Here is a 23,875-nt window from a genome sequence, read left to right as displayed (position 1 = left end):
ATCAATATACAGGACAAAAGGAGATCGATCTGTCCTTTATTTGAAGATTAATTTGGCTTTGAACTAGTGTATTATTATCTTCTGGATGTATGGCTGGGATAGCTAGAAATCCTCAGGCAATATTCTGACATCCTTCTATAGCATCTGTATTGGAGAGAGCAGAGAGCAATTCTGACTGCCTTTAGTCCAAGACTACCAGATACTGGCTTCTCTTGCAGCTGAAGGGCACGGGTAGTTGTATGGCCCAAGCTGGCTGGCTACAGAAAGTGTACTGAATACCGGTCTTACCTCAACTACATGCAGCTAAGACAAGGCAACAGTTTTAAATGGACTTTTGGAACCATTCTTTTTAGTCTTGAATGTAGACACAGAAAAAGCTGTCCTGTAGGTGTTACAGCAAGGCTGGTATGTTTGTTTAATGTTCCCATTTTTCCTTTGTTCTCCCAAATTCACAGAGCACGTACTGTAGGTGGCAGAGGCTGGATTTCTCTGGAGCAGGTTGTCTGTTTCTGTGGTAGTGCTGTGAGTAAGTAATCTGGCTTCAGAAAGCTGAGGAAGCTTTTGTTTCTGTAGTGGAGCGTTATTTGCATGCTCAAGGTGATGGGAAGGTAGACTGGAGAGTACCAAGCTGAGGATGAAGGGAATGCTCCCTCTGCCTGAGCTGACTTTGAGTTGTTCTGAGCATAGCGTTAGTGAGGATGCTGAGGAGTTCTGGGCTGGCGCTTTCAGGTGTGCTGGCAGGTTACATGCTGTCTTGAAAATGACTGTTACAAAGCTGTGAAGATACACCCTCAGTGCATGCTCTTCCTACCTGTCCCGTTCATATAGAGTGAAAGCTCGGTGGGTTTGTCCTGGAACAACAGATGGTGCAGTGTTGCCACCTTGTGCTGTGATGAGAGATTAGGAGCCTGTCATGAAAGAGAATGGCCTGGGAGGGACCTTAAAGCTCATCTAGTTCCAATCCCCTGCCATGGGCAGAGACGAGGTTGCCCCAAGCCCTGTCCAAGCCTGTATTTTTCATGTTAGTACAGTAGCATGCAGGGTGTTAATTGAAATTCCATGTGACATGATTTTCTTGTATAATTGTAAAAGTTTTATTTATAAAAAAGGAAAACATGAATTCTCCTATTTCATATGCTCAGTGATATAAAATTGAGCATTTCACCCGTGAGGTGCTGTAGCATTGTGCCACTATTACCTCTATTGTTAGACATAGATGCTGCTCTAAGAAGTAACTGGTAACTTTGCAATTGAATTTTCATTTCTGTCAGCTATTGTGCCTGCAGCACATCATGGCAGAACATCATCATGAAGCTGGCTAATGTCATAGAATCATGGAATCATAGAATAGTTTGGGTTGGAAAGGACCTTAAGATCATCCAGTTCCAACCCCCCTGCCATGGACAGGGACACCTCACACTAAACCATCTCACTCAAGGCCTTGTCCAACCTGTCCTTGAACACCACCAGGGATGGAGCATTCACAACCTCCCTGGGCAACCCATTCCAGTGCCTCAGCACCCTCACAGGAAAGAATTTCCTCCTTATATCCAATCTAAACTTCCCCTGTTTCAGTTTGAACCCATTACCCCTTGTCCTGTCACTACAGTCCCTAATGAAGAGTCCCTCCCCAGCATCCCTATAGGCCCCCTTCAGACACTGGAAGGCTGCTATGAGGTCTCCACGCAGCTTCTCTTCTCCAGGCTGAACAGCCCCAACTTTCTCAGCCTGTCTCCATGCAGGAGGTGCTCCAGTCCCTGATCATCCTCGTGGCCTCCTCTGGACTTGTTCCAACAGTTCCATGTCCTTTTTATGTTGAGGACACCAGAACTGCACACAGTGCTCCAGGTGAGGTCTCACAAGAGCAGAGCAGAGGGGCAGGATCACCTCCTTCGCCCTGCTGGTCACGCTCCTTTTGATGCAGCCCAGGATACGGTTGCTTTCTGGGCTGCGAGCGCACACTGAAGCCGGCTCGTGTTCATTTTCTCATCAAGCAACCCCCCCAAGTCACAGGGAAAATGGCTGTGGCATTGTAGCTGTCTCCTGCAGTTTCAACTGAATGTTTGTAGTAAACTTGATTTTCAATTTCATACCGAAAAATGTCTTTCTTAGAAAAACACCCCCCCGAATGGTTTGCTTAATCAGCAGTAGAAAGCTGCTTATATTTTCTACAAAGAAGATGAAAAGGGATTAGCAGGCTGTAACGTATGCCCACAGTGCCCTTCGTTGCTTTCCCAGATCTCCCAGAAGAGTTTCCCAAGGAAAAATGACAACATTTAATTGACTCTTGATCATTTTCCCTTCCTCCTTTTCATTCCTTGGAAATTGCAGCGTGCCAGGCTTTGTAAAGCAGCGTTTCCTTTTCCCATGATTGCTTGTCCTCTTAAATATATGCACCCTCTTGGAATATGGGGGGAAAAGCCACTTTCTGAGCACTGTCTATCAGCATACTGTTTCCATGTGGTGTTGCTCTATTTGAAGGCACTGTTATTAGAACTTTTATAACTTTTTAGAGCGTTTATAAACTCTTCTATGAACTCTTCCTGTTTATTATTAACTACTCAATCTTTTTCTGTCTCAAAATGCATCTGGACTAAAGGTATGTATTTTTTGTTGAGCGTAGGTTCAGCATAATGCCGATAAATCTACTACACTGAAACTAGCGGATTTTGGCCTTGCAAAGCAGGTGACGAAACCCATATTTACTGTGTGTGGAACACCAACGTATGTTGCCCCTGAAATCCTTGCTGAGAAGGGTAAGTGTCCCATAAATAATACAGTTGTTCTGAACTTTCTAATCCTGGAAATACCCCAAAGTGTTCCAACCTACTGATCTGTCTTTGCAGGGTAGGAGGTTGGAGGAAGGAAGCCTTTTAGCTTTTGACAGACACGAGCATGGCATCAAGCCATGTTTGCGTTATTCATGTCCATGATAATATAACACAGATTTCCAAGCAGAGAAGCCATAAAATAGCATAGATGGTAACTGCTGAATTTAGGAAATGAGCTAAAGTTCATGTTACAACCTGAGGGTAGTCAGCCCTGTTTCTTGACGGTACCCCAAGAACCTTTCAAGGCCCCTAATGATGTGAAAACACCGTGTGTCTGTTAAACTTGGATACCAAGCTGAAACATACTTCCCATTAGAAGGTATTTTGGAGATTTCCTACCCAAAAAGATTCAGACCTGCAAGGGAGTCAGTTTTGTTGGTGAATAAAGCGAAGCTATTTCTGTCTTTTGTTGCGCGGAGCTGGGTTGCACGTCTCCAGTTATACCCAGTTCCAATGGAAACTTGGCACTTTCTCCGTGCTTTCTTGAAGGGAATCTGAGGAGGACTGTGTTAGGAATATATGCTGTGTTTTCTCAATGAGTTTCCAGTTGACACTGGCCTTGTGAGACACTGTTTGTGAAACACGAAGAAGAAGAAGAGGCACTCTGTGAAAGCTGTAATTATCGCCAGGCAGAGCAGCACATTTTGCAAGTGTGATGCACCAGCCACCATTCTTCTGCTGACCTCATCTCTTTGAGAAACTGAGCAGAGCCTCTGTGTCCCTTGGAAAAGAGAATGAACAAGAAACAGCTCCCTACCAGTTGTGAGTTTTCTCTCTAAACCAGGCCTTTCGGTTTGTCTTGTCTTCCTTAGGCTATGGGCTGGAAGTAGATATGTGGGCAGCTGGTGTGATCCTTTACATTCTGCTCTGCGGTTTTCCCCCTTTTCGCAGTCAGGACCGTGACCAAGAGGAGCTGTTCCAGATCATACAGCTGGGTCACTATGAGTTCCTTTCCCCATACTGGGACAATATTTCTGCAGGTAAGATTCAGCATGGGCAGCAGGTCTGAGAAGTGACAGATGTCATCCCAGTAGTGAGAACTCCCTTTTGTTCAGGACAGTGAGCTCAACGAACCCTGGGGGTGTCTTACAGGTCTTTTATGTGATCCTGTGTTTGCTTTAGATGGGGATTTAGTCTGCTATTACTATCAATGACTGTGGATCTGAATATTAGGTCTGATTGATTTAATGAATTGCTCCCTTTCTGAGGTAAGAGCAAGCATCTGCTTAATCTTGCTTACAAGGGGAAGAAAAAGGTACCAAAAGAATCTCCAGGTTTCTGTTAGGTCGAACACAAACCTCTCAAAAGCTGAGTAATGAAATCCTTGCTCTGCAGAGCACGGTGTGGATTCCCTCATGAGATCAGTGGGGTCTGCACGAAGTAGTTTCCTCCTCCTTGCAGGCTAGCAGTGTCTTCTGTGCACTCTTGAAAATCAGAAACCCTAACACCCTTCTCTCCATATAAAGTCTTTTAAAGAACATGCTCAACAGCACTCTATGACTTTTATGCTCCTTGAGGGATGAGGTATGAAATGCTAATTCCCATGAATATGGTGCCTACAGCATGCTTTCAAGTTGAAATTCCCTTTGCTTTCCCCTCCCTTTCTGACGGGGAGAATGAAATCAGTAAAACATATGCTGGAGTTCTAACATCTCATGTCACTAATTCTATATCCAGTTGTTAGAATATCTCTTGAGGATAGTCACAAAAGGCATTCTGGTAACACAATAAATCACAATAAGAAGGATGTTTTGTGTGGGTATAACTGTCAGCATCAGCACATCACTGTTCTTTTCCCCCTCTCCTTTTCTTTCTTTCCTAATAGCAGCAAAAGACCTCATAACCAGGCTGTTGATAGTGGATCCCCAGAAGCGCTACACAGCACGCCAAGTACTGCAGCACCCTTGGATCAGAACAGCTGGGAAAACCAACAGCAGGAATTTGCAGAAGGAAGTGACCATAAACATTGAGCGTCATTTCCGGGCCCAGCGCCGGAGGGAAGCTGCTGCTGAGGACACCTGAAACCCCTTCAAGCTTCTTTAGTCTTCTTTCTATCATTAAGCAATTATTTATGTTTTCTTTTCTAAATGAATCGGGCCTTTAGTGTATAGCTCTTGCTAGCTATCACCATGCCTTTGGGGGTTGTGATTCTGAAGAAGGACAGAGATTGATTGCATCCATCTCCTTTCATATTATTTGTGAGTCTCTCTATTGGCAAGTGGAGACTGGATGTTTCCTGGAGGGTACCTAATGGTTTTCTTTACTGATTTGGGCTTTTACATTACAAAATGTGTTACCTGTTGTAGAAGACAAATGTTTGCTTCTGAGGCTGACACTAGTGATGACTCTTGTCTCTTTTTGTATGGTATCTTCCAGGAGTTTTATGTTTATAATGTCGTGTGTTTATAATGTTTTCAAACTAGCTGTCTGCATACACCTCCTGCACTAATTCTATCATCTGTCTCTTCACCAATTCCTGCTAGCAGTGGAGAAGGTGAAGGAATAAAATAGAAGTAAATCTATCCTTTAGCTGTAGGATATGTTAAACAAGCAGCAAGATACTATTTATTAAGTTGTGAGGGAAGCCTTCTAGAGTAAATCAGATGTTTTAATGATATATCCCTCGGCAACATCTTTAATTGGATGCTCCTGGGACAGGTTAATAGGTGGTACAGTGTTTCTGCTAAACAATGGTGGTGCTGTGTAATGTGGTAGTTTCATTTGGTTTGGAGAAGAAGTGGGAAGATCTCTTGACCGATACCTTCTCGTGACTGTAATAATAACTAGCAAAGAGCTTTTCTTTCTGTTCTAGGAAGTCAGAAGTTGAGCAACATTAAGGGAGCTTTGGTTCTTTTCCCACAGATGTATTTATGGAATGATAACCCATAGAAGGAGCCATCCTTGTACATCTGTCGTTGTTCCGTGCTGAGGGAGAAGAGAAAGCTGGGAAGCTGCTTTTGTGACTTAAGTTAACCGTTGCCTTCATGGTTCCCCTTCCATCAACACACTTCACAGTTAAATCACTTTTACATGCTTTTCCACTGTAGGTTAGCAATTGTTTGGTTTTTTTTCCCTGTTGTCTTCCCTGGGGACTCTTTCTCCTTACTTCCATGAGAATGGGCAATGGGATGAAATGACATTAAAATGCAGCTTGGGGAAAAACAACAGCTTGTTGGCTATGGGAAGGTCTCCCAGGGGAAGTGTCAGATGCTTCGCTGCATGTGTTTTTATAATGTGATTTGATGCAGTTTTAAAGAAATCCTGTGGGGGTGAAATTCCAGTCCTGAGAAGGTCCATGACCTGGAGCAGCGTTTGAGCCTCAGGATTTTGGGTTAACTAGTCAAATCCCAAAAGCACTTGAGTTGTCCATTTGATAGTGCTTTGTCCATGAGTTCCATGTGCTGGCAACTAATATTGATGTTAAAATATCAGTAATATAAGCATTGAATTTGTAGCTTATAGAAATAAATGAGGGTATTTTCTATTTGCAGAGCTGCTGCTCTGCCTAGGTATTTCACACTGGAAGTGTCAGAAGCATTTTGGAATCAGTCGAACATTTTCACACCTGTATGAACCAGAATGTTATTTTTGGGGAGTGCTAATAACTTGTGTGAACCTTCTGAATGACCCCAGAGTGTGGGATACCGTCATCCTGCCTGTTTCTGTTTCAATGCGTGGCTGTTTTGCTGCGAGAATGATGTGTGAAAGTCGAGACAACTTGGCTCTTAAACAGGAATTGCACTTTCAGTTGAACTGGCTTATTTTTAATACACACTGGACTAAGACTTGCTGTGGAATTCAAGGATTTGTGAAACAAACCACTCAAATCTCTGCTCTCTGGCCAAGTATGATGTATCATACCTCTGCTTCGGAGGTCCCGAGTCGGGAATATTTGCCCTTTTCCTGAAAACAGGAATAGATTTAAGTGCTTTTCTGAGTTAAGTCTATGTGCGACCTAATATTCTAAGAGCATTAAGTGGTCTTGGAGTTCTAGTAATGACCTCTCTGTTAAGTATGTTTTGGATAGGAAACAGTGGGCAAATAGCCTCTGACTTGCCGCATTGTATTTTGTAATTATCTTATTTTTACTATATTAACTTAGGAATAAAGTTTGAAGTGACAAAAAAAGAACATTTTTATCAGCCACAATCTGAGTTTTGCAATTGATTTGCCTTTTTCCCTTTAAGACCTGTCTATAGCCTTATAGTGCAGAAGGTAGAGAATTTGCTTGTCAGTACAGACACTGCTCTGGCAGCACTGAGGAACTTCTATGTTGGCATTACTAACAGATATGTGGCTTTTAGGCCCTCTTTCTTCAGGTTGGAGGCTGAAAAAGCTTCCAGGTGCTTCTCAGGGTTTTTCCTCTTTCCTTCTTGCATAGATACTCCTTCTATTCTCTCACTGCTTCCAGTATTCTTGCTCTGCCTTTGTGTTGCCCTAAGGAGTTCAGGTCCCCGGTCACTGCATGAAGCAATAGGAATTTGGTCCTTCTGGATAGCTTTAGTCCCTTAATATTTAAACCTGTGTGTCCAAGAAGTCTCTTGTGAGAGAGAGGGCAGTGATTGAAGGGCAGTATAGCAGAGACTCTGTTTCCTCTGAGACACAGGCACTTGAATTCTTTTATTCAGGGACTCCTTCACTGAAGATTGTTGAGCTACTCTGTGGAATAGCTGAATCCAAACGCCATGAAGTCTGCCATCTCTGTTAAGACTGACATTATAGGTGGGTTTCCCGTATCTCTATTACTGGAATCTTTGGATGCTGGGTGAAAGAGGGACAGCGGGATGTTGTCCTCTGAGCTTGGGCCTTTTGGGTTGTGGTCCTACTGTGCCAGTAGTAGCAGCAAGAAGTTACTGGAGCTGACTGCTTGCTTCTGCGTGAGTATCCAGATGTGGGGCAGTATTCAGCCTGCCTGAGAATACAGTAAATTTGCTGTGCTTCTAAACTGATCTCCCCAAAGACAAGTAAGTATCAGCCTGAAATCTTTCTCCTACCATTTCTTCTGTTGCCTAGATTTCTCTTCATTTAAGCAACATGTGGAAAACGCTTTTTATGTTGCTGGGCATGCGCTTTTCCGTCCTCTCTCAGCCCACCAGCACTATTTTTTACTGTTGACATTCTTGCTCCTGGAAGGAATATGGGGACATTAACTGGGCTAACAGTGTGTATCGGCACTGCTTGTTCTGCAAGTGAGGTTTATTTGCAACTAGGCTGAAAGTGTCCTTTTCTGAACTAGAATACATGATAGACTTCAGCAGGACAGTGTTTGTTCTGTCTGTCCCCTCAGTAGAGGCAAACTCTACAGTGGACATTATATTTCAATGTTCTTTCCAATAAACTGGAAAACGATTGTGTTGTATTTTGAGGTTTTATTTAAAATTGAGGTTTTCCTGGCAATTTAACTGTTTGGGAAATGCTGGATTTGGAAGGTTTGCAGTAAGCGCCGTGTGTACCCTCATTTTCATGTAGACCTGTCCCAGTGCAGCAGTCCTTTGAACACTTCCAGATGGTTTTCTGTGCTTCTGTGTGATCCTATTAAAAACAACACTATGCAAGACCAAAGCTAGCACTCATTCCAACACTGTTTTTCTCCTTGCACTGCATTGTGTCTGCTATGATGTTAAAGTAATAGTGACGAGCAGAGCTAGCTTCACTGAAGCTTAATGCCCCACAGACTGAATTCTCCCATCGTTAATTCTTACCCTGTAAAATCCAAGTTTGTTTAGAGAAAGGTTTGCTTTGTTTGTGGAAGCAGGCATTGAGAATGAATTGATTCCAGAAGTGGCTGCTCAAAGGACGCAGTGTGTTAGGAGCTTGTGTATATTTCAGTTCTGGTATTAAAGGCAGTATTTCCCTGCAGTATCAGCTGCAGCAGTGGAAATCAAACCGCATCTTATCTGTTGAGGATGTTGTCAAAGAAGCTACTTTCTCTGGATGCAAGCACATGTGATTAAGTGGCTGCTAGTGAGGATCAGTACAGAGTCCCATTTATTGGTGCTTAAAGAGACCTCAGCCTCCTCACTCCTGCTAGAATAACTGTTAGAAAGAAATAGGTTTTATGATAATCACACAAATTCATTGCATTGTATTTTAATGGTACATGTAATATGCAGGGAATTAAACCGGATTTAATGCTTTGCTGGGAGGAGTGCGATTCACTCGTGTTTCCTCCATCACTGGTAGTTGAAGCCAGAGCCAAGCAATGCCTTTTTTAAGAGATGGGCCATAAAAGCTGTCACTGCTGCATGCTGTTCCTTTAGAAAAGAAGAGATGACCCCATGTATCATTCAGTTTGCTGATTTATTCTGTTGCCTTGAGCTAGAGACAGATGTTGTATTCCTGCAGAACTTTACCATTTTAAATGAGGGCTGTTTTGATAACGTAGCAATTGGAGAAAGACAAAATAGAAAACTAAAGCTGATACCTTACGTTGTCACTGGAAGTGTATTGAGTTGTCTGAAACTGAAACAAAAAGCTGGAACCGTCTGAAAGTTTAGAGAAGTGCAGGATTGTTCCTGTAGAAGATGCTTCAGGAACTCAAGCAATAAGAGCACTTACAGTGAGGGTGCTGAGGCGCTGGCACAGGGTGCCCAGAGAAGCTGTGGCTGCCCCATGCCTGGCAGTGCTCAAGGCCAGGTTGGACACAGGGGCTTGGGGCAAGCTGCTCCAGTGGAAGGGGCTGGAACTGGATGAGCTTTAAGGTTCTTTTCAACCCAACCCATTTCATGACATGATATATTTGATAGCAAGAGCACTGAGCCATGCAGGACATTGCTAGGGATAAATAGGTGCCGCAAGAGTCAACTTCTGGGGGTGTTAGAGATTGCTGTGTTGGATAAGGTGCAGGACTAAATAAGGGATATTCCTAACCACTGTGAAACAGCGATGCATCATGGACAGAAGGTTATTCTGTGTTGTCATTGCTGTGTTAGTTGGTAGAGCTTTCTAGATTTCAGTGGCAACCACTGTATTGTAAGAAGGCACTTATCACAAAGAGTCTCAGCCTCAACCGGTTTAGGTGATGTTTAATGTCAAGGATTTCAGCAACGAAGACAATTTGCCTACAAAACTGGAGTGTGTGGTTGTTAACTGCAGTGGAAAGATGGCAAGGAAACCTTATTGCTGGATTTTCAGATCACAAAATTGCACTCTCTGAAGCGCTTGCAACTACCCAGCTTGCAAAGCTGGCAGTTAATGACCCTGTACTGCTTCAGCATATAACCATACTTACCAGGCTGAGAAGAAACCTGTGTGCCCAGGGCAAGGATGGAGCTAAATGGGTTGCAAACATGTGTTTCATATCAGCTTGTCTGGGAGCTTACTGGCCTGAATAATGTTCGGGGGGTGACTGGTGTGTGAAAGCTGTGTTACTGATGGGTATTCCAAATGGATGTTAATGGGGTGTCCTTCAAACCGTGAGCCTGTTGGCTGTTCGGTTGAAGGCTGGCACATGTCCTGACAGGGTGTTATTTCTATGTGCTTTAAACAAAGAGAGATGCTGTGTGAATAACCCCTCACCACTGGAAAGAAAAAAAGGTTCTGAAAGGAAAATGTGGGGGAAAAATAAAAAAAAAGAGGAGGAAAAGCTGAAAAAAAATGTAACTTTTTCCAAAATGCTTTATTTTCTGACGTAAATCAATGCTGTGGACAAATCTAAAAAAGTTTTATGAGTGAAATAAAACCAATATCTCTTCCTTTACTGGTGTGTAACATTCCTGTGATGGTTCCCCAGTTATTCCTGTGTGCGTGGAGATTCCAAGCAGATACTATAGCAACGACTAGCATTATCCCACCTGCATCCTAATTCCGTAACAACAGGGAAGGAGGAGAATCCCTTAAAAGACATTAAAGCAAAACTGCTGCACCATATAAATAACCAAGCAATTATTGAGCCGCAGGAGTTTGATGGAAGATTACTTTTAAATGCTTTTATAACCCATGCAGTTCAAGGAACAAGCAGTTGGAGCTGGATGTTAGAACGTGACAGCAGTAACTCCCTCCTGGCAGATGAAGCCTCACATAAATGAATAGCAAATGACTGGTAAGGATGTAACATCAGAAGCTTCCAAAGCCTGTGTTTAGGTGCACAGTTCACCTGGGGAAAGCCTGAACAAAGACATGCAGGTAAGATCTTTGTAAGCAGGAAAAGGAGCGTGTTCTCTAATTGCCAGCACAGAGCACTGAGTACAATGGTCACTGAAGATGACCCGGTGTTTCCTTTATGATGAAATATTTCTTCTGTTAATTTGAAGCTCTGAGGTGGGCTCTTAAAAGCCCTAAACAAGGGGTTTCTTTTATCCCTTTCTGTGGAATGACGAGTACAATTGATGCTTCTGCAGCAATCGGCTTTGAAATTCCCACCCTTCATTTAAAATGCTTTCTGCTTGTTGCTAATCCAGTTAGTGAGAAAAACACATTTCTCTGACATTAAGCTTTGCCCTCTATGCACTTGCCATCAGCAGTTTCCTTCACAAATGTCTTCCAAAAGGAATACTTAAAACACTATCAAAAATACTGTTAAATCATTGTCCTAATGAAGCAGCGATGGGGTTGCTATAAGTTATACCAACAGCTACAGAGCCTTTACCAGGAGGATGCCTTGGGTAGGCTCTTGGACGGACCCTGGGAAGTGAATAAGCAGAGATTCAGCAGCTTCATTCTGGCGAGGAACCTGGATTTGCTGTCACTCAATTTGTTTTCAGCATCAAACAGACTGATACAGGGAAGGGTAAGGATGGCACAGCTTAGTTTTTGGAAGTGGGAGCCTCCCTGTTGGCAGGCTGCAAGGGTTTGGATTCTGTGGAATACTTTCTTCATACCAGTCCAATCTGTATTTAATGAGTCCTGAACTAGAAGCTTTTCAGTGCACATATGCAGGTGGATTTGCACTTTTGGGTAGACTGGTTCAGTGTGGGCTGAAAGAAGCAATCTTTATCTTCCTTGGTATGTCAGCGTTATGCTTATGGGTTTTCAGGTGTGGTCTTTTCCAGTGAAAAAATACAGCTTGCAAATTAGGATTTCTGTTTAACCCCATATAACCGCAGATACTTCGAGGTGACACTTTCTATGTTCTTTGGAAAGAGATCCTTTGCATCGATGCAGTGTGTGAGTATTTTTTGTTAGCATTAAACTTTGCTGTATCTGTGTTAACTGATCATAGCAGCGATGCTTCTGGAGATCCTCAGAGGCCTGAATGTACTTGAGCTCTTGATTGCTTGTTAGGCATTAGTGCCTGGTGCCTCAGTGAATAGGCCTTCTATAAGAGCACAGCAACCTGAATTCCTTCCTGGGAGGGATGCTGGAGCATGAGGTGCAGGGCAGCTGGATTCCAGGATTCATTCCTGTTCTGCCAACCAAGCTGATCCTGGTGTGGGGAAGAGGGCTGATGTGGAGGGTTGGGGGTCAGGGGCTTCTGCCATCCAGCTGAGGGGCAAGAGGGGCTTCCTGAGTGCAGAAAGGTGTTAGAGCAAAGCCCTGCCTGTCATAGGATCATGGAATGGTTTGGGACGGAACAGACCTTAAAGCTCATCCATTTCCAACCCCTGGCACAGGCAGGGACACCTTCCGCTAGAGCAGGCTGCTCCAAGCCCCTGTGTCCAACCTGGCCTTGAGCACTGCCAGGGATGGGGGAACTCATATTGAAAATGGAAGTGGAAAGGAAAGAGAGATGAGAGGGGGGGAAAGGGAGGTGGAGGGCTGCATTAGCTGACTGAATGCTTCAGCTGAGCATTAAGCTGTGCCCTTGTGAGCTAAAGCACGTTGTGTGAGTCGGTGCAGTGCTGCCAGGATGAGCATGCTGGTGTTTGGTGTAGGTTGCTCGCTCCCAAAGTAGCCCTTTCCTCCTCCATGTTCATACTCATGTGAGCTCTTTGTATTTCTCATTACTCCAAGCGAGGTCACTTGCCTGTTTGATGGGGTCTCCTGTGCCAGAGCATGGCTTGCTTGTACTCATTTTGGATCCATTCAGCTTATGGAAACTCCTCAGAGCACTGCACTCAAATGGGAAGGTGAGTGCTCATCCCTGTACTGGACCTGCCTTGGTTTGCTGATGGCACCCTGCTGTGCTGCACAGCACCTTTAACATGATGGTACTTGCCCACCAGGAGCAGCAAGGATGCTCTCCTGGGAGGGGAGGTGATGGAGGAGAGGAGGCAAGTGCCTGTCATAAGTGGGACCAGAGCTTGCTCTCTCAAAGCCTCTGCAGCTCTGCACATTCAGCCTGGTCCCAGCACCTCTTCCCTCTCCCACGGGACACCTGTACCACAGGATCGTGTTCGTTGCTCGTGTAGTGCCTGGGTTTCATCCAGTGAACAGGGCGTTTGCCCAGCTCTGTCCATGCAGCTCCAGGCACAGTCCCAAGCTTCTGTTTTACTTCAGTATTCCAGTTTTATGGTGGTTCTAAGGGAGAAAGCCACGGCTGGGGAGGCCACCGGGTGGAGCTCTTGGCACAGAAATGGGGGGACTCTGGGTGCTGCTCTGCAGGGGAGCTAGCGCCGCATGAAGAGCTAATGGGGACAACTACAGCGTGCCCAGAGAAGCTGTGGCTGCCCCATCCCTGGCAGTGTCCAAGGCCAGGTTGGACACAGGGGCTTGGAGCAAGCTGCTCCAGTGGAAGGGGTCCTTGCCTGTGGCAGGGGTTGGAGCTGGAGGAGCTTTAAGGTTCCTTCAACCCAAACCAGTCTGGGATCTATGATTTCACTGGTGCAAACAGTGCCTGTAACAAGCAGCAACCACCACCTTGTGGGTTTCCATGGTCTGAAGGCTGTTTTGGCCACTGCTTTTCCCTCGCCTCCTCTTGTCTGTTCTGGAGATAAACACCTGGATTTGTGCCTGCTGCTGTGCCTGACATGAGCAGAAGAGCTGTCAGCAACGTGCCATCTGACACCATCAGATAGCAAGGAGGATTCAGGCAGGCTCGTGTCCCTGAGTGATAAAGAGGTGGAGATGCCAGGGATGAAGCATGCTGTTTTGTGCTGTATCTTACTAAGCAATGTGGGCTGTTTTCTCTGAGTCAGAGCTGAGGAGCTTTGTCCCTGTGCTGACCTGTGCTGACGGAGCTTGGACACCATGGTCCTGGACCAGCCATTCCCAAGCAGCCAAAAGGACTGGGGTAGGCAGGAGCAGCTGAAAGGGGGGTTCTCAGCAACCTTTGTTTCCCCAGTGTTTTTCCCTGATGTCTTCTTCCTGCTTCTTCAAGTTCCCATGCTCAGCTTCCCCCCACAGGCTTCAGCATCCCCATGGGAAGATGAGGCAGCTGGCATAGAAAAGGCCTTTGAGGTGCTGGTGAGCAATTCCCTGCCCACCACAGGAGGCAGCAGCCTGGTAGGTGGTCCCTCAGCAGCTTTTATGTTGGGCACAGCTCAGGTGCTGGGATGGTGCTGAGCTTTCCAAGTTACTGCCTGGAAGCAGCTGCCCTCATATAGCAAACACTGACCACCGGTGCTACTGCTGTAAATGAACCGACAGGAGAGCAATGGCCAGGGAGACAATTGCAGCCACCTCTGGTCCCTGATTCCTTGGGCCATGTCAGGAATTCTGCTGGGGTTATCTTCAGCCCGAGTCTTGAGACCCGACCTGTCAAGTGATGGGTTTAAGCCATCCCAGTGCTGCTGCCACCCCAGCAAGGCAGCGGTGAGGCACCGACTGCAGGTCCTTTGTGCCCACTGGCTGCTGGGGCTGAGCCTGGGAGCTCATTGTGATCGCTGCTGTTGAATTAGCCTTGCCTTGTAATGCCTTCTGAAGAGGAAGGCTCTGGTGGGAATGAGCTGTTCTTAGTGTTCTGTCAGGGTACACGAGCTCTTGGAGCACCAAGGCTCAGACAACCCTCCTGGTGTTGTCACAGCATCCTATTTACTATCCTAGTTACGAAGTGTGCGTGCACAGAGATCCTCCACAGAAGTCACATTCACACATATGCTGTACTCTGTTTCAACCACTTTTCACCGTTAGTGTGCAATATACCCAGCTCTGCAAGCAACCAAATGGAGCCGTGGGATGCAGAAAAGCTTCTCATTGTAGAGAAAAATAAGTTTTCATACATCATGTTTGTGTTTTTGGTGTCTGTTTTGTGTCAGAACAGCTTTGTTTTCCTCCACCGGCTCTGAATTATTTGTAATCTCACATTCTTGCTTCCTTAGGAGCGAAAAATTAGGGAAGAAAACTTCCAGGTGCTTGGGTGTTTTCTTCCCACCGTGATGCTGGTGCCTGAGATGAAATCAGTGGGGAAGATCCAGTGGGGATGTCCACTAAAGAGCCCTTTAGTATGGAAAGAGGGACAAGACAAGGAAGGTACCCAGGAGGTGGGGTATGTGTGCTTGCAGTACCTGGTTCCTCCACAAGAGGTCTCTGTCGCCTGCCACAGCTCCTTTGCTAACGAAAGGAGCAATTACGACTTACTTATTGCTGCTTTGGATGCTTAAAACGGTACCAAAGGAGGAGGTCACTGATGCTGGATACACACCCCTCTGACCTTTCTTTGGTTCTCATAGCCAGTCCCTTTTAGCAACATGTACGGATAGAATCTGTAGTGTTTAAAATCAAATGGAATGAAAGTGATTGTGCTTGGAAAGGAAATAGGTTATGGGATCTGGTATTGATCCCCTTCGTATCAGTACTTGCTGGTCCTTGAGCTTGAATGCACTGTTCAGTTGCAACTGAAAACTCTAATCTTAAATGCTTGTTTTTTCTCAAAAGCTTGCCCTATGAAACCGTGTTGCTGGATTCGCAGAGCTCAAACTACCTTGGGCTGTGGCCAGTGCTTGCTGTTTCCATGCATCTCTTCCATGTGTATCGCTACCAGTTGTAGCATATGCCCAAAAGCAGGACCCAAGACCCTGAACTGTCAGCATCGCTGGTGAAGACCCTGCATGGGGAGTGATGAAGTCAGAGGCAGGGATTTGCTGCCTGAGGTGGTCCATGAGCTGTAAGGCTCCTCACAATTAGTCCTTGTTCTTCTGAAAATGCTCCTTGCAAAGATGCAGGTGAGGGGAGACAGAATTCTATGAACATAACAAGTAGAATGGGGATTACTTAATTGCCTAAAGAAGCTGTGGCTGCCCCATCCCTGGCAGTGCTCAAGGCCAGGTTGGACACAGGGGCTTGGAGCAAGCTGCTCTAGTGGAAGGCATCCTTGCCTGTGGCAGGGGTTGGAGCTGGATGAGCTTTAAATTCCCTTCAATCCAAACCAGGCTGGGATTGGGAAGTTTAAAAGGCATTTCCTTTCTCAAGCACACTTTTAATGAGAAACGGTGCTGTGCTGATCTCCTGAAGGAGTCACAGAAGGTCTGCACGTGCACAGCATGGCACAAAGCTATGCGTACGTGTGATTTGCTTTGCACGCCTGAAGGTGAAAGTGGCCCCAGAGCTCTACCACACCATGAAGTGTGGTACCTGTGTTTGTGCTCAGGCAGTTTCTGCCTGGTCTTGATGCCCGAGCCAAGAGAATGATGAGGGTGAATTTCCTGGACCTGCTGTGCAAATCTTACCTTAAGTTGGGTCACTGCAGCTCCTGGAGGTCCATTGGTAGCTGTGAGGCATCAATCACATCCTTATGCCAGGACTGCGGTGCCAGTGACAAGGGGCAGGGATTATGTGGTTTTCCTTAGGTTGTTTAAGAAAGAGTTTGGGGAATAAAAATGTTTTGCTCTGTTCCATTCCCTGGAGCCTGGCTGCACCCTTGGAGAACATGGAGGAACTTCAGAAGACAGATCAGAGATGCCTCTGCTTCCTCAGCCTCTCTTCCCATCCCTGTGCTGCAGGCACGGCTTTGAGCTAAGTTTCTCCAGCTGTTTGTTTCCTACGTAGAAATAAACTCCAAATCATGGAATCATAGAATGGTTTGGGTTGGAATCTTGCTGAATCCCATCATATTTCAAATCCTGGTGGACACCTGGTTGATGCACTAGCCTATGTGTACAAACACTTAGCCTATGTGTGCAAATCTCTGTCTTCCTGGGCCTTTTCCTCACCTTTAGCTTTATAAATCCCTTGGAAAACCAGACCAACCAAACCACAGCGGGTCTATGGACCTTACTGAAGGAAAAGGATCTCCACACATAACCACAAGGGCTGAGATCAGCCACGCTCACAAGTTCACGAGAATAAACACTTCAGGATTGGATCCTTTAATCTGTACACATAAAGCTGTTGTGGGGAAAGCGAGGGCTGCTGAATTGTCTCTGTTAGAGACAGCTGACTGCACAGGTTCAGAAAGTGCCTGGCTTATAGCAGACATCTTCATTATCCAGGCACATATGGGCTTAGGGCTACATCTGTCTTGCCTTGAATGGAGCACAAATGGCAACGCGGCTCTGCTTGAAACTACAGAAACCCCTAAGGTTTAGGTAGGCTTTAAACGTTGAGCTCTGAGTTTTATCTGTTCCCATTTGAAAAGGCACCGGAGTTTCAATGCCGACTTGTTTCACCTCTTAAAAAAGTAATACAGCAAAATGGGTTTGAAAGGGAATCAAACACAACGTTTGAAGGGGAAAATCCTCCTGGTGGCTTCTGGTTGTGCTCTTGCTGATTTGCTGGATAAGCCCTTAAGCTCTGCTGGGGTGGATTCATGGCTAAGTTGTAATGTGTTGTCCCCTCTGTGTCTCTGATTATCCTTTAGGAGATGGGATGTCACACCTGCCAAAGTGTTAAACATAAACTGTTTTTATATGGCACCTTTTATCTCAAAGCCCTGAATGACGCACTGGAACGCTGCTCTGAACTTCCAGATGATGGGGACCATTGCTGCTGTGTGAGTTGTCTTTGCAGAGATAAGGGGAGGATTTCGGATTTGGATCCATAAGCCTGATCCTCCTCTCATGTTCTCCCCTGCAGTTAGGAAAACTTCTGGTGTGTTGCAGGGAAAAACTGCTTGGCTCACATGGTTTAAATCAAATAAGGATTAAAGCACTTCGTTGATCCATTATGGGCATCTAGTGAACCAGCAAGTGGGGAATTGCTTGCTCAGTATTAGTATTAGCAATGCAACAGATAAACCATGGGACTAGATACTTACAAGGTATGAACTAATGCCTATAAGTGCCTAAATTCCCTGTATAAAAAACCCTCCTAACTTTATGGCACTGCTGGACTGAGGTTTGTCTGCTGCTGGTACCACTTTTCCCCCGTCTGCTGCAAGTTTTCAGGCATCTTTCCCTCTTGTTCCCAAGCTGACACCCTTCCTCAAGCCTCTTGGGAATTCCCCATCCATTCCTGTTTAATCCATCTGATCGTTCTCTGAGGTAAACTGTGCCATTGCTCATTGGCTTCTGGCAATGTGGATTTTGGGACCTTAGCAGCAGCTATGTCTCAGGTCTTTGTTTGCAAGCACTGTTGACTCCCACATCCCTCCTGCACCATTGATTGTTATCCAGGCGCAGGTATCCCCATGTTGCTGTTAACTCCTGCTTCTTCATAGACTTGAAAGTTAAAAACCATCCATTGATGGAGTATTTTGCAGCACCAGAGCGGCTCAGACACCAAATGGTGTCACTTTGTGAAGCTGGGACTCAGGTTCCCAAGGTGCTATTGAGAGCCATGCGCTGTGATTTTAGTAAGGGCCCTTGCAGCAAAGAGCACCTTGACTGAAAAGTGCTGTGAACCCTTCAGCCCTGGTGCACTGTGTGATTCAGCTGCTCAAGAATACAGAAACAAACAGGACAGGGACCATAAAACCTGACTTCCCTCTCAGATTGAAGTGGCAGGAATGAGGATGTGTGCTCCGTGTCAGCTTGCCATGCACAACTGCTCTCTGAGAATATCAGCTATATTTATCCTGCAACAAGTCATAAGAGATACTGTTCTTCAATAAACATCAGGCACTAAATATGCCCCAAACTCATTAATTCCTGTGGTACAGTTATCTATTTGTCTTGGAGCTGCTTAGGTTTTTTGTGTGTGCTTGAGCAAATCCTTTTCTTAAGCCAATGCCCTTCCTAATATCTTCACAAAGATGAAATCAAGTTTCCAGAGAGCAGCTATATGTCTGCTCAGAGCTTCCTAATGATGGTTTCCCATAATGTCTGCTCCGAGCTCAGAGGGGAGCTGCAGGGGATGAGAAACCTCCCTGGTCTCAATGTTTTCTCGTCCTGCCTTGGACCCATGGCCTCTCCCATGGAGGGAGCTCCTTGTGCTTCATCTTCCACCTTTGTTTTTCCCATTGCAGAGCGAAGTGCACAGCTCCACTTTTTTCTTAGGTACAACAAGAGCTGAGATCCTCGTGAGTGACAGAGGGGCTGTTTCCCTCCAGCTGTGCAAAGACCTTCTCCATTCCCTCCTCTCCCCTCCCAGTGTCTTGCTGTGGGATTGACACTGTAGGATCTGCTTGTGCAGCCTTCTGGGGTTCATTGCAATCCCACCGCTGCAGGGTGTTGCATACTGGTGGTGATGCTGCTTGGGAAGTACAAAGAACTTGCTGGCTAATTCTCTTTTCTAGCAGAACCCTATGGAAAGTGTCACATGGGACTGGGGGAGGAACGCTGATACGTGTGAGATACAGCATAAACCCGAAAAGCAGACCATCTGTTTTGTCTGCATTGAGTAGGTGAGAACCAGCGTGTCCATCCCGAGCCTGAGCAGAGCCTAAAGATGGTGACTGGCAGCGCGAGTGAGCAGCTCGAGCATGCTGCAGCCTTTTTGCTGCTAAATTGCTTTGCACCCCCCAGCCTAAGTTAGAAGCAATTAAGAGCCTAATTTAAAAGCCCATGGAAATCAATGAACATTTCCTGTTGCTAAAGGAGAGGTCCTTCCAGAAGACTGTATCTACTTTTTCACTCATCAGTAGCCCAGGGGAAATGAGGTGTGCTTGCATGGGCTGCTGTGGGATGGAGACCTTACCTCTGGGGTGCCTAATATCCTCCCTGACTGCAGCAAGAGCCATCTCTGCCCATCTTTCTCCTTTCAGGACCTAAATAAACCTGCCTTGTGACATAGCCTTTAAAGCAGGCTGGGTGAGGGGTGATAACGTGCTTTGCCTGCAGCTGAAGTCACAATGTGCTCTCAGCACTGACTCAGTGCAGCTTTCTGGGGCTGTTAGAGGATTTTAGGCTGACCTGCCTAGAAAGAAAACACTCTCATTATATCTCTGCTTTAAGGAGAAAGTGGGCTTAAGAGCAGGCTGGAGCAGATTATTTGCTGGCTGTAGTTCTTACTCAGGGCATGTACTCTGTGCGAAGGAAGAGTCAGGCAAGGGGTTAGGCTACTCCTGTGTCTGGTGAGGTTTAGTCATATCTTTGCCCAATTTTTGCCCCGATCAGGACTGTTTCATAGGTGGATAAAAGCAGTACAATTCCCTTTTCTCAGCAGGGCAGAGGGGAGCAGAGCCCAAAGTCCTCAGTAAAGTGAGTGGCAGAGGCAGAGATAAAGCCCAGCAGTTGGACCTGCAGGACCAGATAAGCATCCCTGCTGTGGGAGGCTCCCAGAAATCCACCCTTTCTCTGTCCCCTTGGGAGTTTAGCCATCACTAACACATAGTGAACGCTTCTATCTGCAGGGATGCCAGCTTGCTGCCATTGACAGAGCAACCTAAGTGGTAGGGAAATGTGTATTTGCTGGGTAGCCTGTTTATTTGATCTGTTAAAATGAGCGCTTGCAGCACATACAATGGCTTGAATTTTGACCTTGCTATAGATGGTAATTTATTACAATGTGAGAGTATACCTGAGCTGGGAATGCTCCTTCATGATCGCTTCTCCTGGGAGGCAGGGATTCTCAATGTATTCTTTTCATGGCAGTCGATACGCTATTAAAGTGATGACAAACCTTAGTGGCTGTAATTTAGCACTGAGTCTGAAGTGAGGTAACCAATTTGCTTACCTAATGATATAATCAATAGGCACAGAACCGGAGCAAGGGCGAGTCTGTGTTTTGCTGCTTGCTGCTGGCAAAGGAAGAGGCAATGTAGCTGAATGAATTACGTGACCTGCCTGTTGCATGGCTTGGGAGTCATTAAAGATTAACGAAAATAAATCACATCTCTTTTGGGAGGGCTGCCAAAGTGTTTTGGAGGGCAGAGCAGTGTCTAATCGCTTCTCATTGACAAAATACCATGTTGCACTTCTTATGATAGTTTTGTGAGGTATATAGATATATATATTTATTTATTCATTCGCTATCAGCTTTGTTGTCAGTTGAGAGCCCTGCAGGAAACTAACCAGGGTGTCTCAATGTTGAGAATCTTCCCTGTAGCAGCTAAGCTAAGCTGACAGTCAGGGCTTTTACTGCATTTCAGGGATGTTCCTGTTCATTTGAAAGCATTAGCCACATTGTTCACAAGGAACTAAAGATATCAAAAGCCTTTTAATCCCTTTCTCTGCTAAGCTGGAAGGAGCAAATGACATTTTCTCCCTGTCCAGGCCATAGCAGTCATACCCATCTTCATTGGGGAAGACCTTGCCCACCTCGGTTGCACGTGGTAGCGCTGCTAGTGATGTTCTTTAGTTCCACTGTTTTACCACCCATTTTACCAAGCCAGTCTTACCAGTTAATGAGTGCCTCTGCTAGGAGAAGCAGGGAAAGCAAATAAGCTTGGAGTACCCACAGCATCACACCAAGACAGCTGGCCCACGCAGGGGAAAACCAGCCTTGTGCATTTGTCCTTGTCCAAATTAAGGCAGTGGAAAGGCAGAGAAGCTTTGGAGGATGCCAGCCAGGCCTTTGACACTGAGTTCTTCTGTCCTCCCACACGTAAATGACAGCGGTGGAGCTCAGGGCACCAGTAGCAATTTCTCCTTGATTTCTTTGTAATATGCCTAGGAGGGAAGCGAGATGCTAGCACCTTGCACGGAGGAGCTGGTTAATGATTGTGCACTAAAGGCAGTTCTTTACTTTCCTTGTCACAGATAGCTGGCACTTCCAGCCCTTTCCAGCAGCATGGACATTTCATGGGTATGGAATAAGAAGAAGGAAGCAATTTTCCACCTGAAAATCTTGCTGTCAGCAAAGGGAGTGACCAGTGCAGTTTGACAGCTCTCAGGCAGAGTCTTCAATGCCCAGCACAGGCAGCTTACAGCAATCACATTGCTTTGCATTGCTCCTTGTCCACTTAGGTGTGGATTGCTCAAAATGAGTACATGAGTTACAAGGAGAAGATTAAATGACTCTACTGGGTTTTCACCTGCAGTTGCCTCACTTCAGATCTGGGGTAAATTAGGCTGAAAAATACTGTGTATTATCACATACCTATATCCCAAAGAGCCCATATTTTCATCAGAAATCTTTCATAGTGAAGGCGTTATCACTGAAGATTACATTAACTTTGCAAGACAGGAGGTCTCATACATGGTGTGATTTTCATGAAGGGTGCAACCTCTACGTATGTGTGTCCTATCCAAGTGTAAGTTGAACTTCCACTTCTTGTGCTGGAATGCCTTTGTTTTATGGCATTCAGTACTGATTTCTATTCATCAAGCTCATCTGAAATGAGTTTAGAGGTTTTTCATTAAACATGTCTGTCTTCCACTTCTTTATTAAACTGAATTTTGTCAAATTACCTATATTTTTATATACGTTTTTATTTACATTTTCATATACGAAACATAGGGGTTTTTAAATTGTTCTTCATAAGAATTTAGTCTCTGGCTTCTGTGGCAGCATCTCTACTTAGCACAGGGACAAAAAAATCCTGTGCAAGAGGTGAGTAAACCCAAGTGTGGTCCTCCATTGGAATGTGTGGTCTGCTTAAAACCATTGTGGTATGACCTGGAGATTGCTACATCTCAGGATAACTGAAGGCAAAAAGCAGCTCCATCCTATAAATGCAGAGAGGTGATAGATGCTTAATGGAGTTACTCCATCCCCATGGCTGCAGGGAGGTGATGGCGTCTTGGCTGCCCGCTGTGGCTGCGCATGGGACATGGTTTGTATCTGGGTTTTGAGCCCTTGGTTCCCAAAGCAGCAAAGCGAGGCTCTCGGGTCACACTGCCCGACGTGCAGAACCACCTCCTGTGTGTGAGAAGGGTTCTGATGTGCTGGTACAGAGCCAGGCCGTGCTGACTACACCGAGTGCTTGCGCTGCTTAGGAACATCTGCTGAGGAATCTGCACTTCAACCCGCTTAAGCAGGTGCTGCTGCTTATCCTGGGAGTTACAACAGTGCAATTAGCCTGATCTGAACCGGATTTGGGCATATCAATGCAGGCTCTCTGCCTTTTGTCTCAGTTCAAAGCAGATGCATGCTGATGAAACACTGCTTTTGCTACTGTGCTGGTTTTGGATGGGGAAGAGTTGATTTTCTTCTCACTAGCTGATACAGGGCTCTCCTGGAGATGGTTGCGCACCTGCCTGCCCATGGGAAGGGGTGAACTGACTCCACTGACTCCTTGTTTTGCTTTGCTTGTGTGCATGGCTTTTGGTTTACCTCTAAGAATGTCTTTATCTCGACTCATATGTTTTCTCCCTTTTACCTTTCCAGCTCTCTCCCCCATCCTGCCATGGGGGACAAAGCGAGTGGCTGTGTGGGGCTTAGCTGCTGGCTGGGGTTAAACCGTGGCACCTATCTTCACCAGGGTCATCACGGGACTTCAGCTGACGTTATGGAGACATCAGCTCCAATTGCCTTGACCTGAGCAGTGTGGAAGGCTGGACCATGCTGACACTCCTGTCTTCCTAAACCCAACAGGTAACCAACCAGCTGATCTTCCTGGGGTAACAACTATAGAGTTAGACTCTGCCTGGTTGAAAACTAACAGCAGGGAAAGAACAAGGTCAAAACCAGGAGTATTAACCAGAAGAAGCGGTGTCACTTTGGCATCAGATCTTCACAAGAGATGCAGTGAAAGTACTTGGAAAGATTCCCTGTTTCGTTTTTCCAGACCAAGCTGGGGGTTTCACAATGAATGGCTCAGAGCATTTGTCTGGGGAGCAAACAGTCACCTGCAGCCTGCTTTGTGACTCTTCCTAATCTGCTCTGTAGTTGCCTGTTAGCTGTCATGCCAGCCTGCACTCCCATCTGGCTAAACTTGGTTCAGTCTGCAGCTATATTTATACCGCTCCCTTGAGGTACCCAGTCGGAAGCTGCCTGTTTGCCTCGTGTTAATGGAAGTCAGGCCCAAT

The 23,875-nt window shown here is 45.8% G+C and overlaps 1 protein-coding gene and 1 long non-coding RNA gene across 4 annotated transcripts in view; both read left to right on the top strand.

Moving 5' to 3' along the window:
- Positions 1-10,530, top strand: part of LOC134165436 (uncharacterized) — a 45,686-nt gene extending 35,156 nt beyond the window's left edge. Inside the window, exon 2 of the long non-coding RNA XR_009965527.1 lies at positions 9,533-10,530. This is a non-coding gene — a long non-coding RNA (uncharacterized LOC134165436). The remainder of the gene's footprint in view (positions 1-9,532) is intronic.
- The window catches only part of DCLK3 (doublecortin like kinase 3), a 113,030-nt gene that overhangs the window by 17,466 nt on the left and 71,689 nt on the right, over positions 1-23,875 (top strand). Inside the window, exons 3-5 of one of the 3 annotated variants that reach the window (XR_009965515.1) lie at positions 2,624-2,756; positions 3,644-3,811; positions 4,657-5,216. Coding sequence is in view for 2 of the 3 variants with exons in the window: in XM_062622146.1 (XP_062478130.1) it covers positions 2,624-2,756; positions 3,644-3,811; positions 4,657-4,853 (498 nt within the window). In the remaining variant the exon portion in view is untranslated. Of the gene's footprint in view, positions 1-2,623; positions 2,757-3,643; positions 3,812-4,656; positions 6,963-23,875 lie in introns of those variants that run through there. The other 2 variants (XM_062622158.1, XM_062622146.1) reach the window with 2 other exon arrangements.

This window comes from Pezoporus occidentalis, unplaced genomic scaffold (assembly GCF_034315485.1).
Source record: "Pezoporus occidentalis ecotype Australia unplaced genomic scaffold, CSIRO_AGI_Poc_V1 ctg107, whole genome shotgun sequence".
Classification (NCBI taxonomy): Eukaryota; Metazoa; Chordata; class Aves; order Psittaciformes; family Psittacidae; genus Pezoporus; species Pezoporus occidentalis.
This window is presented reverse-complemented; position numbering and strand designations above follow the sequence as displayed.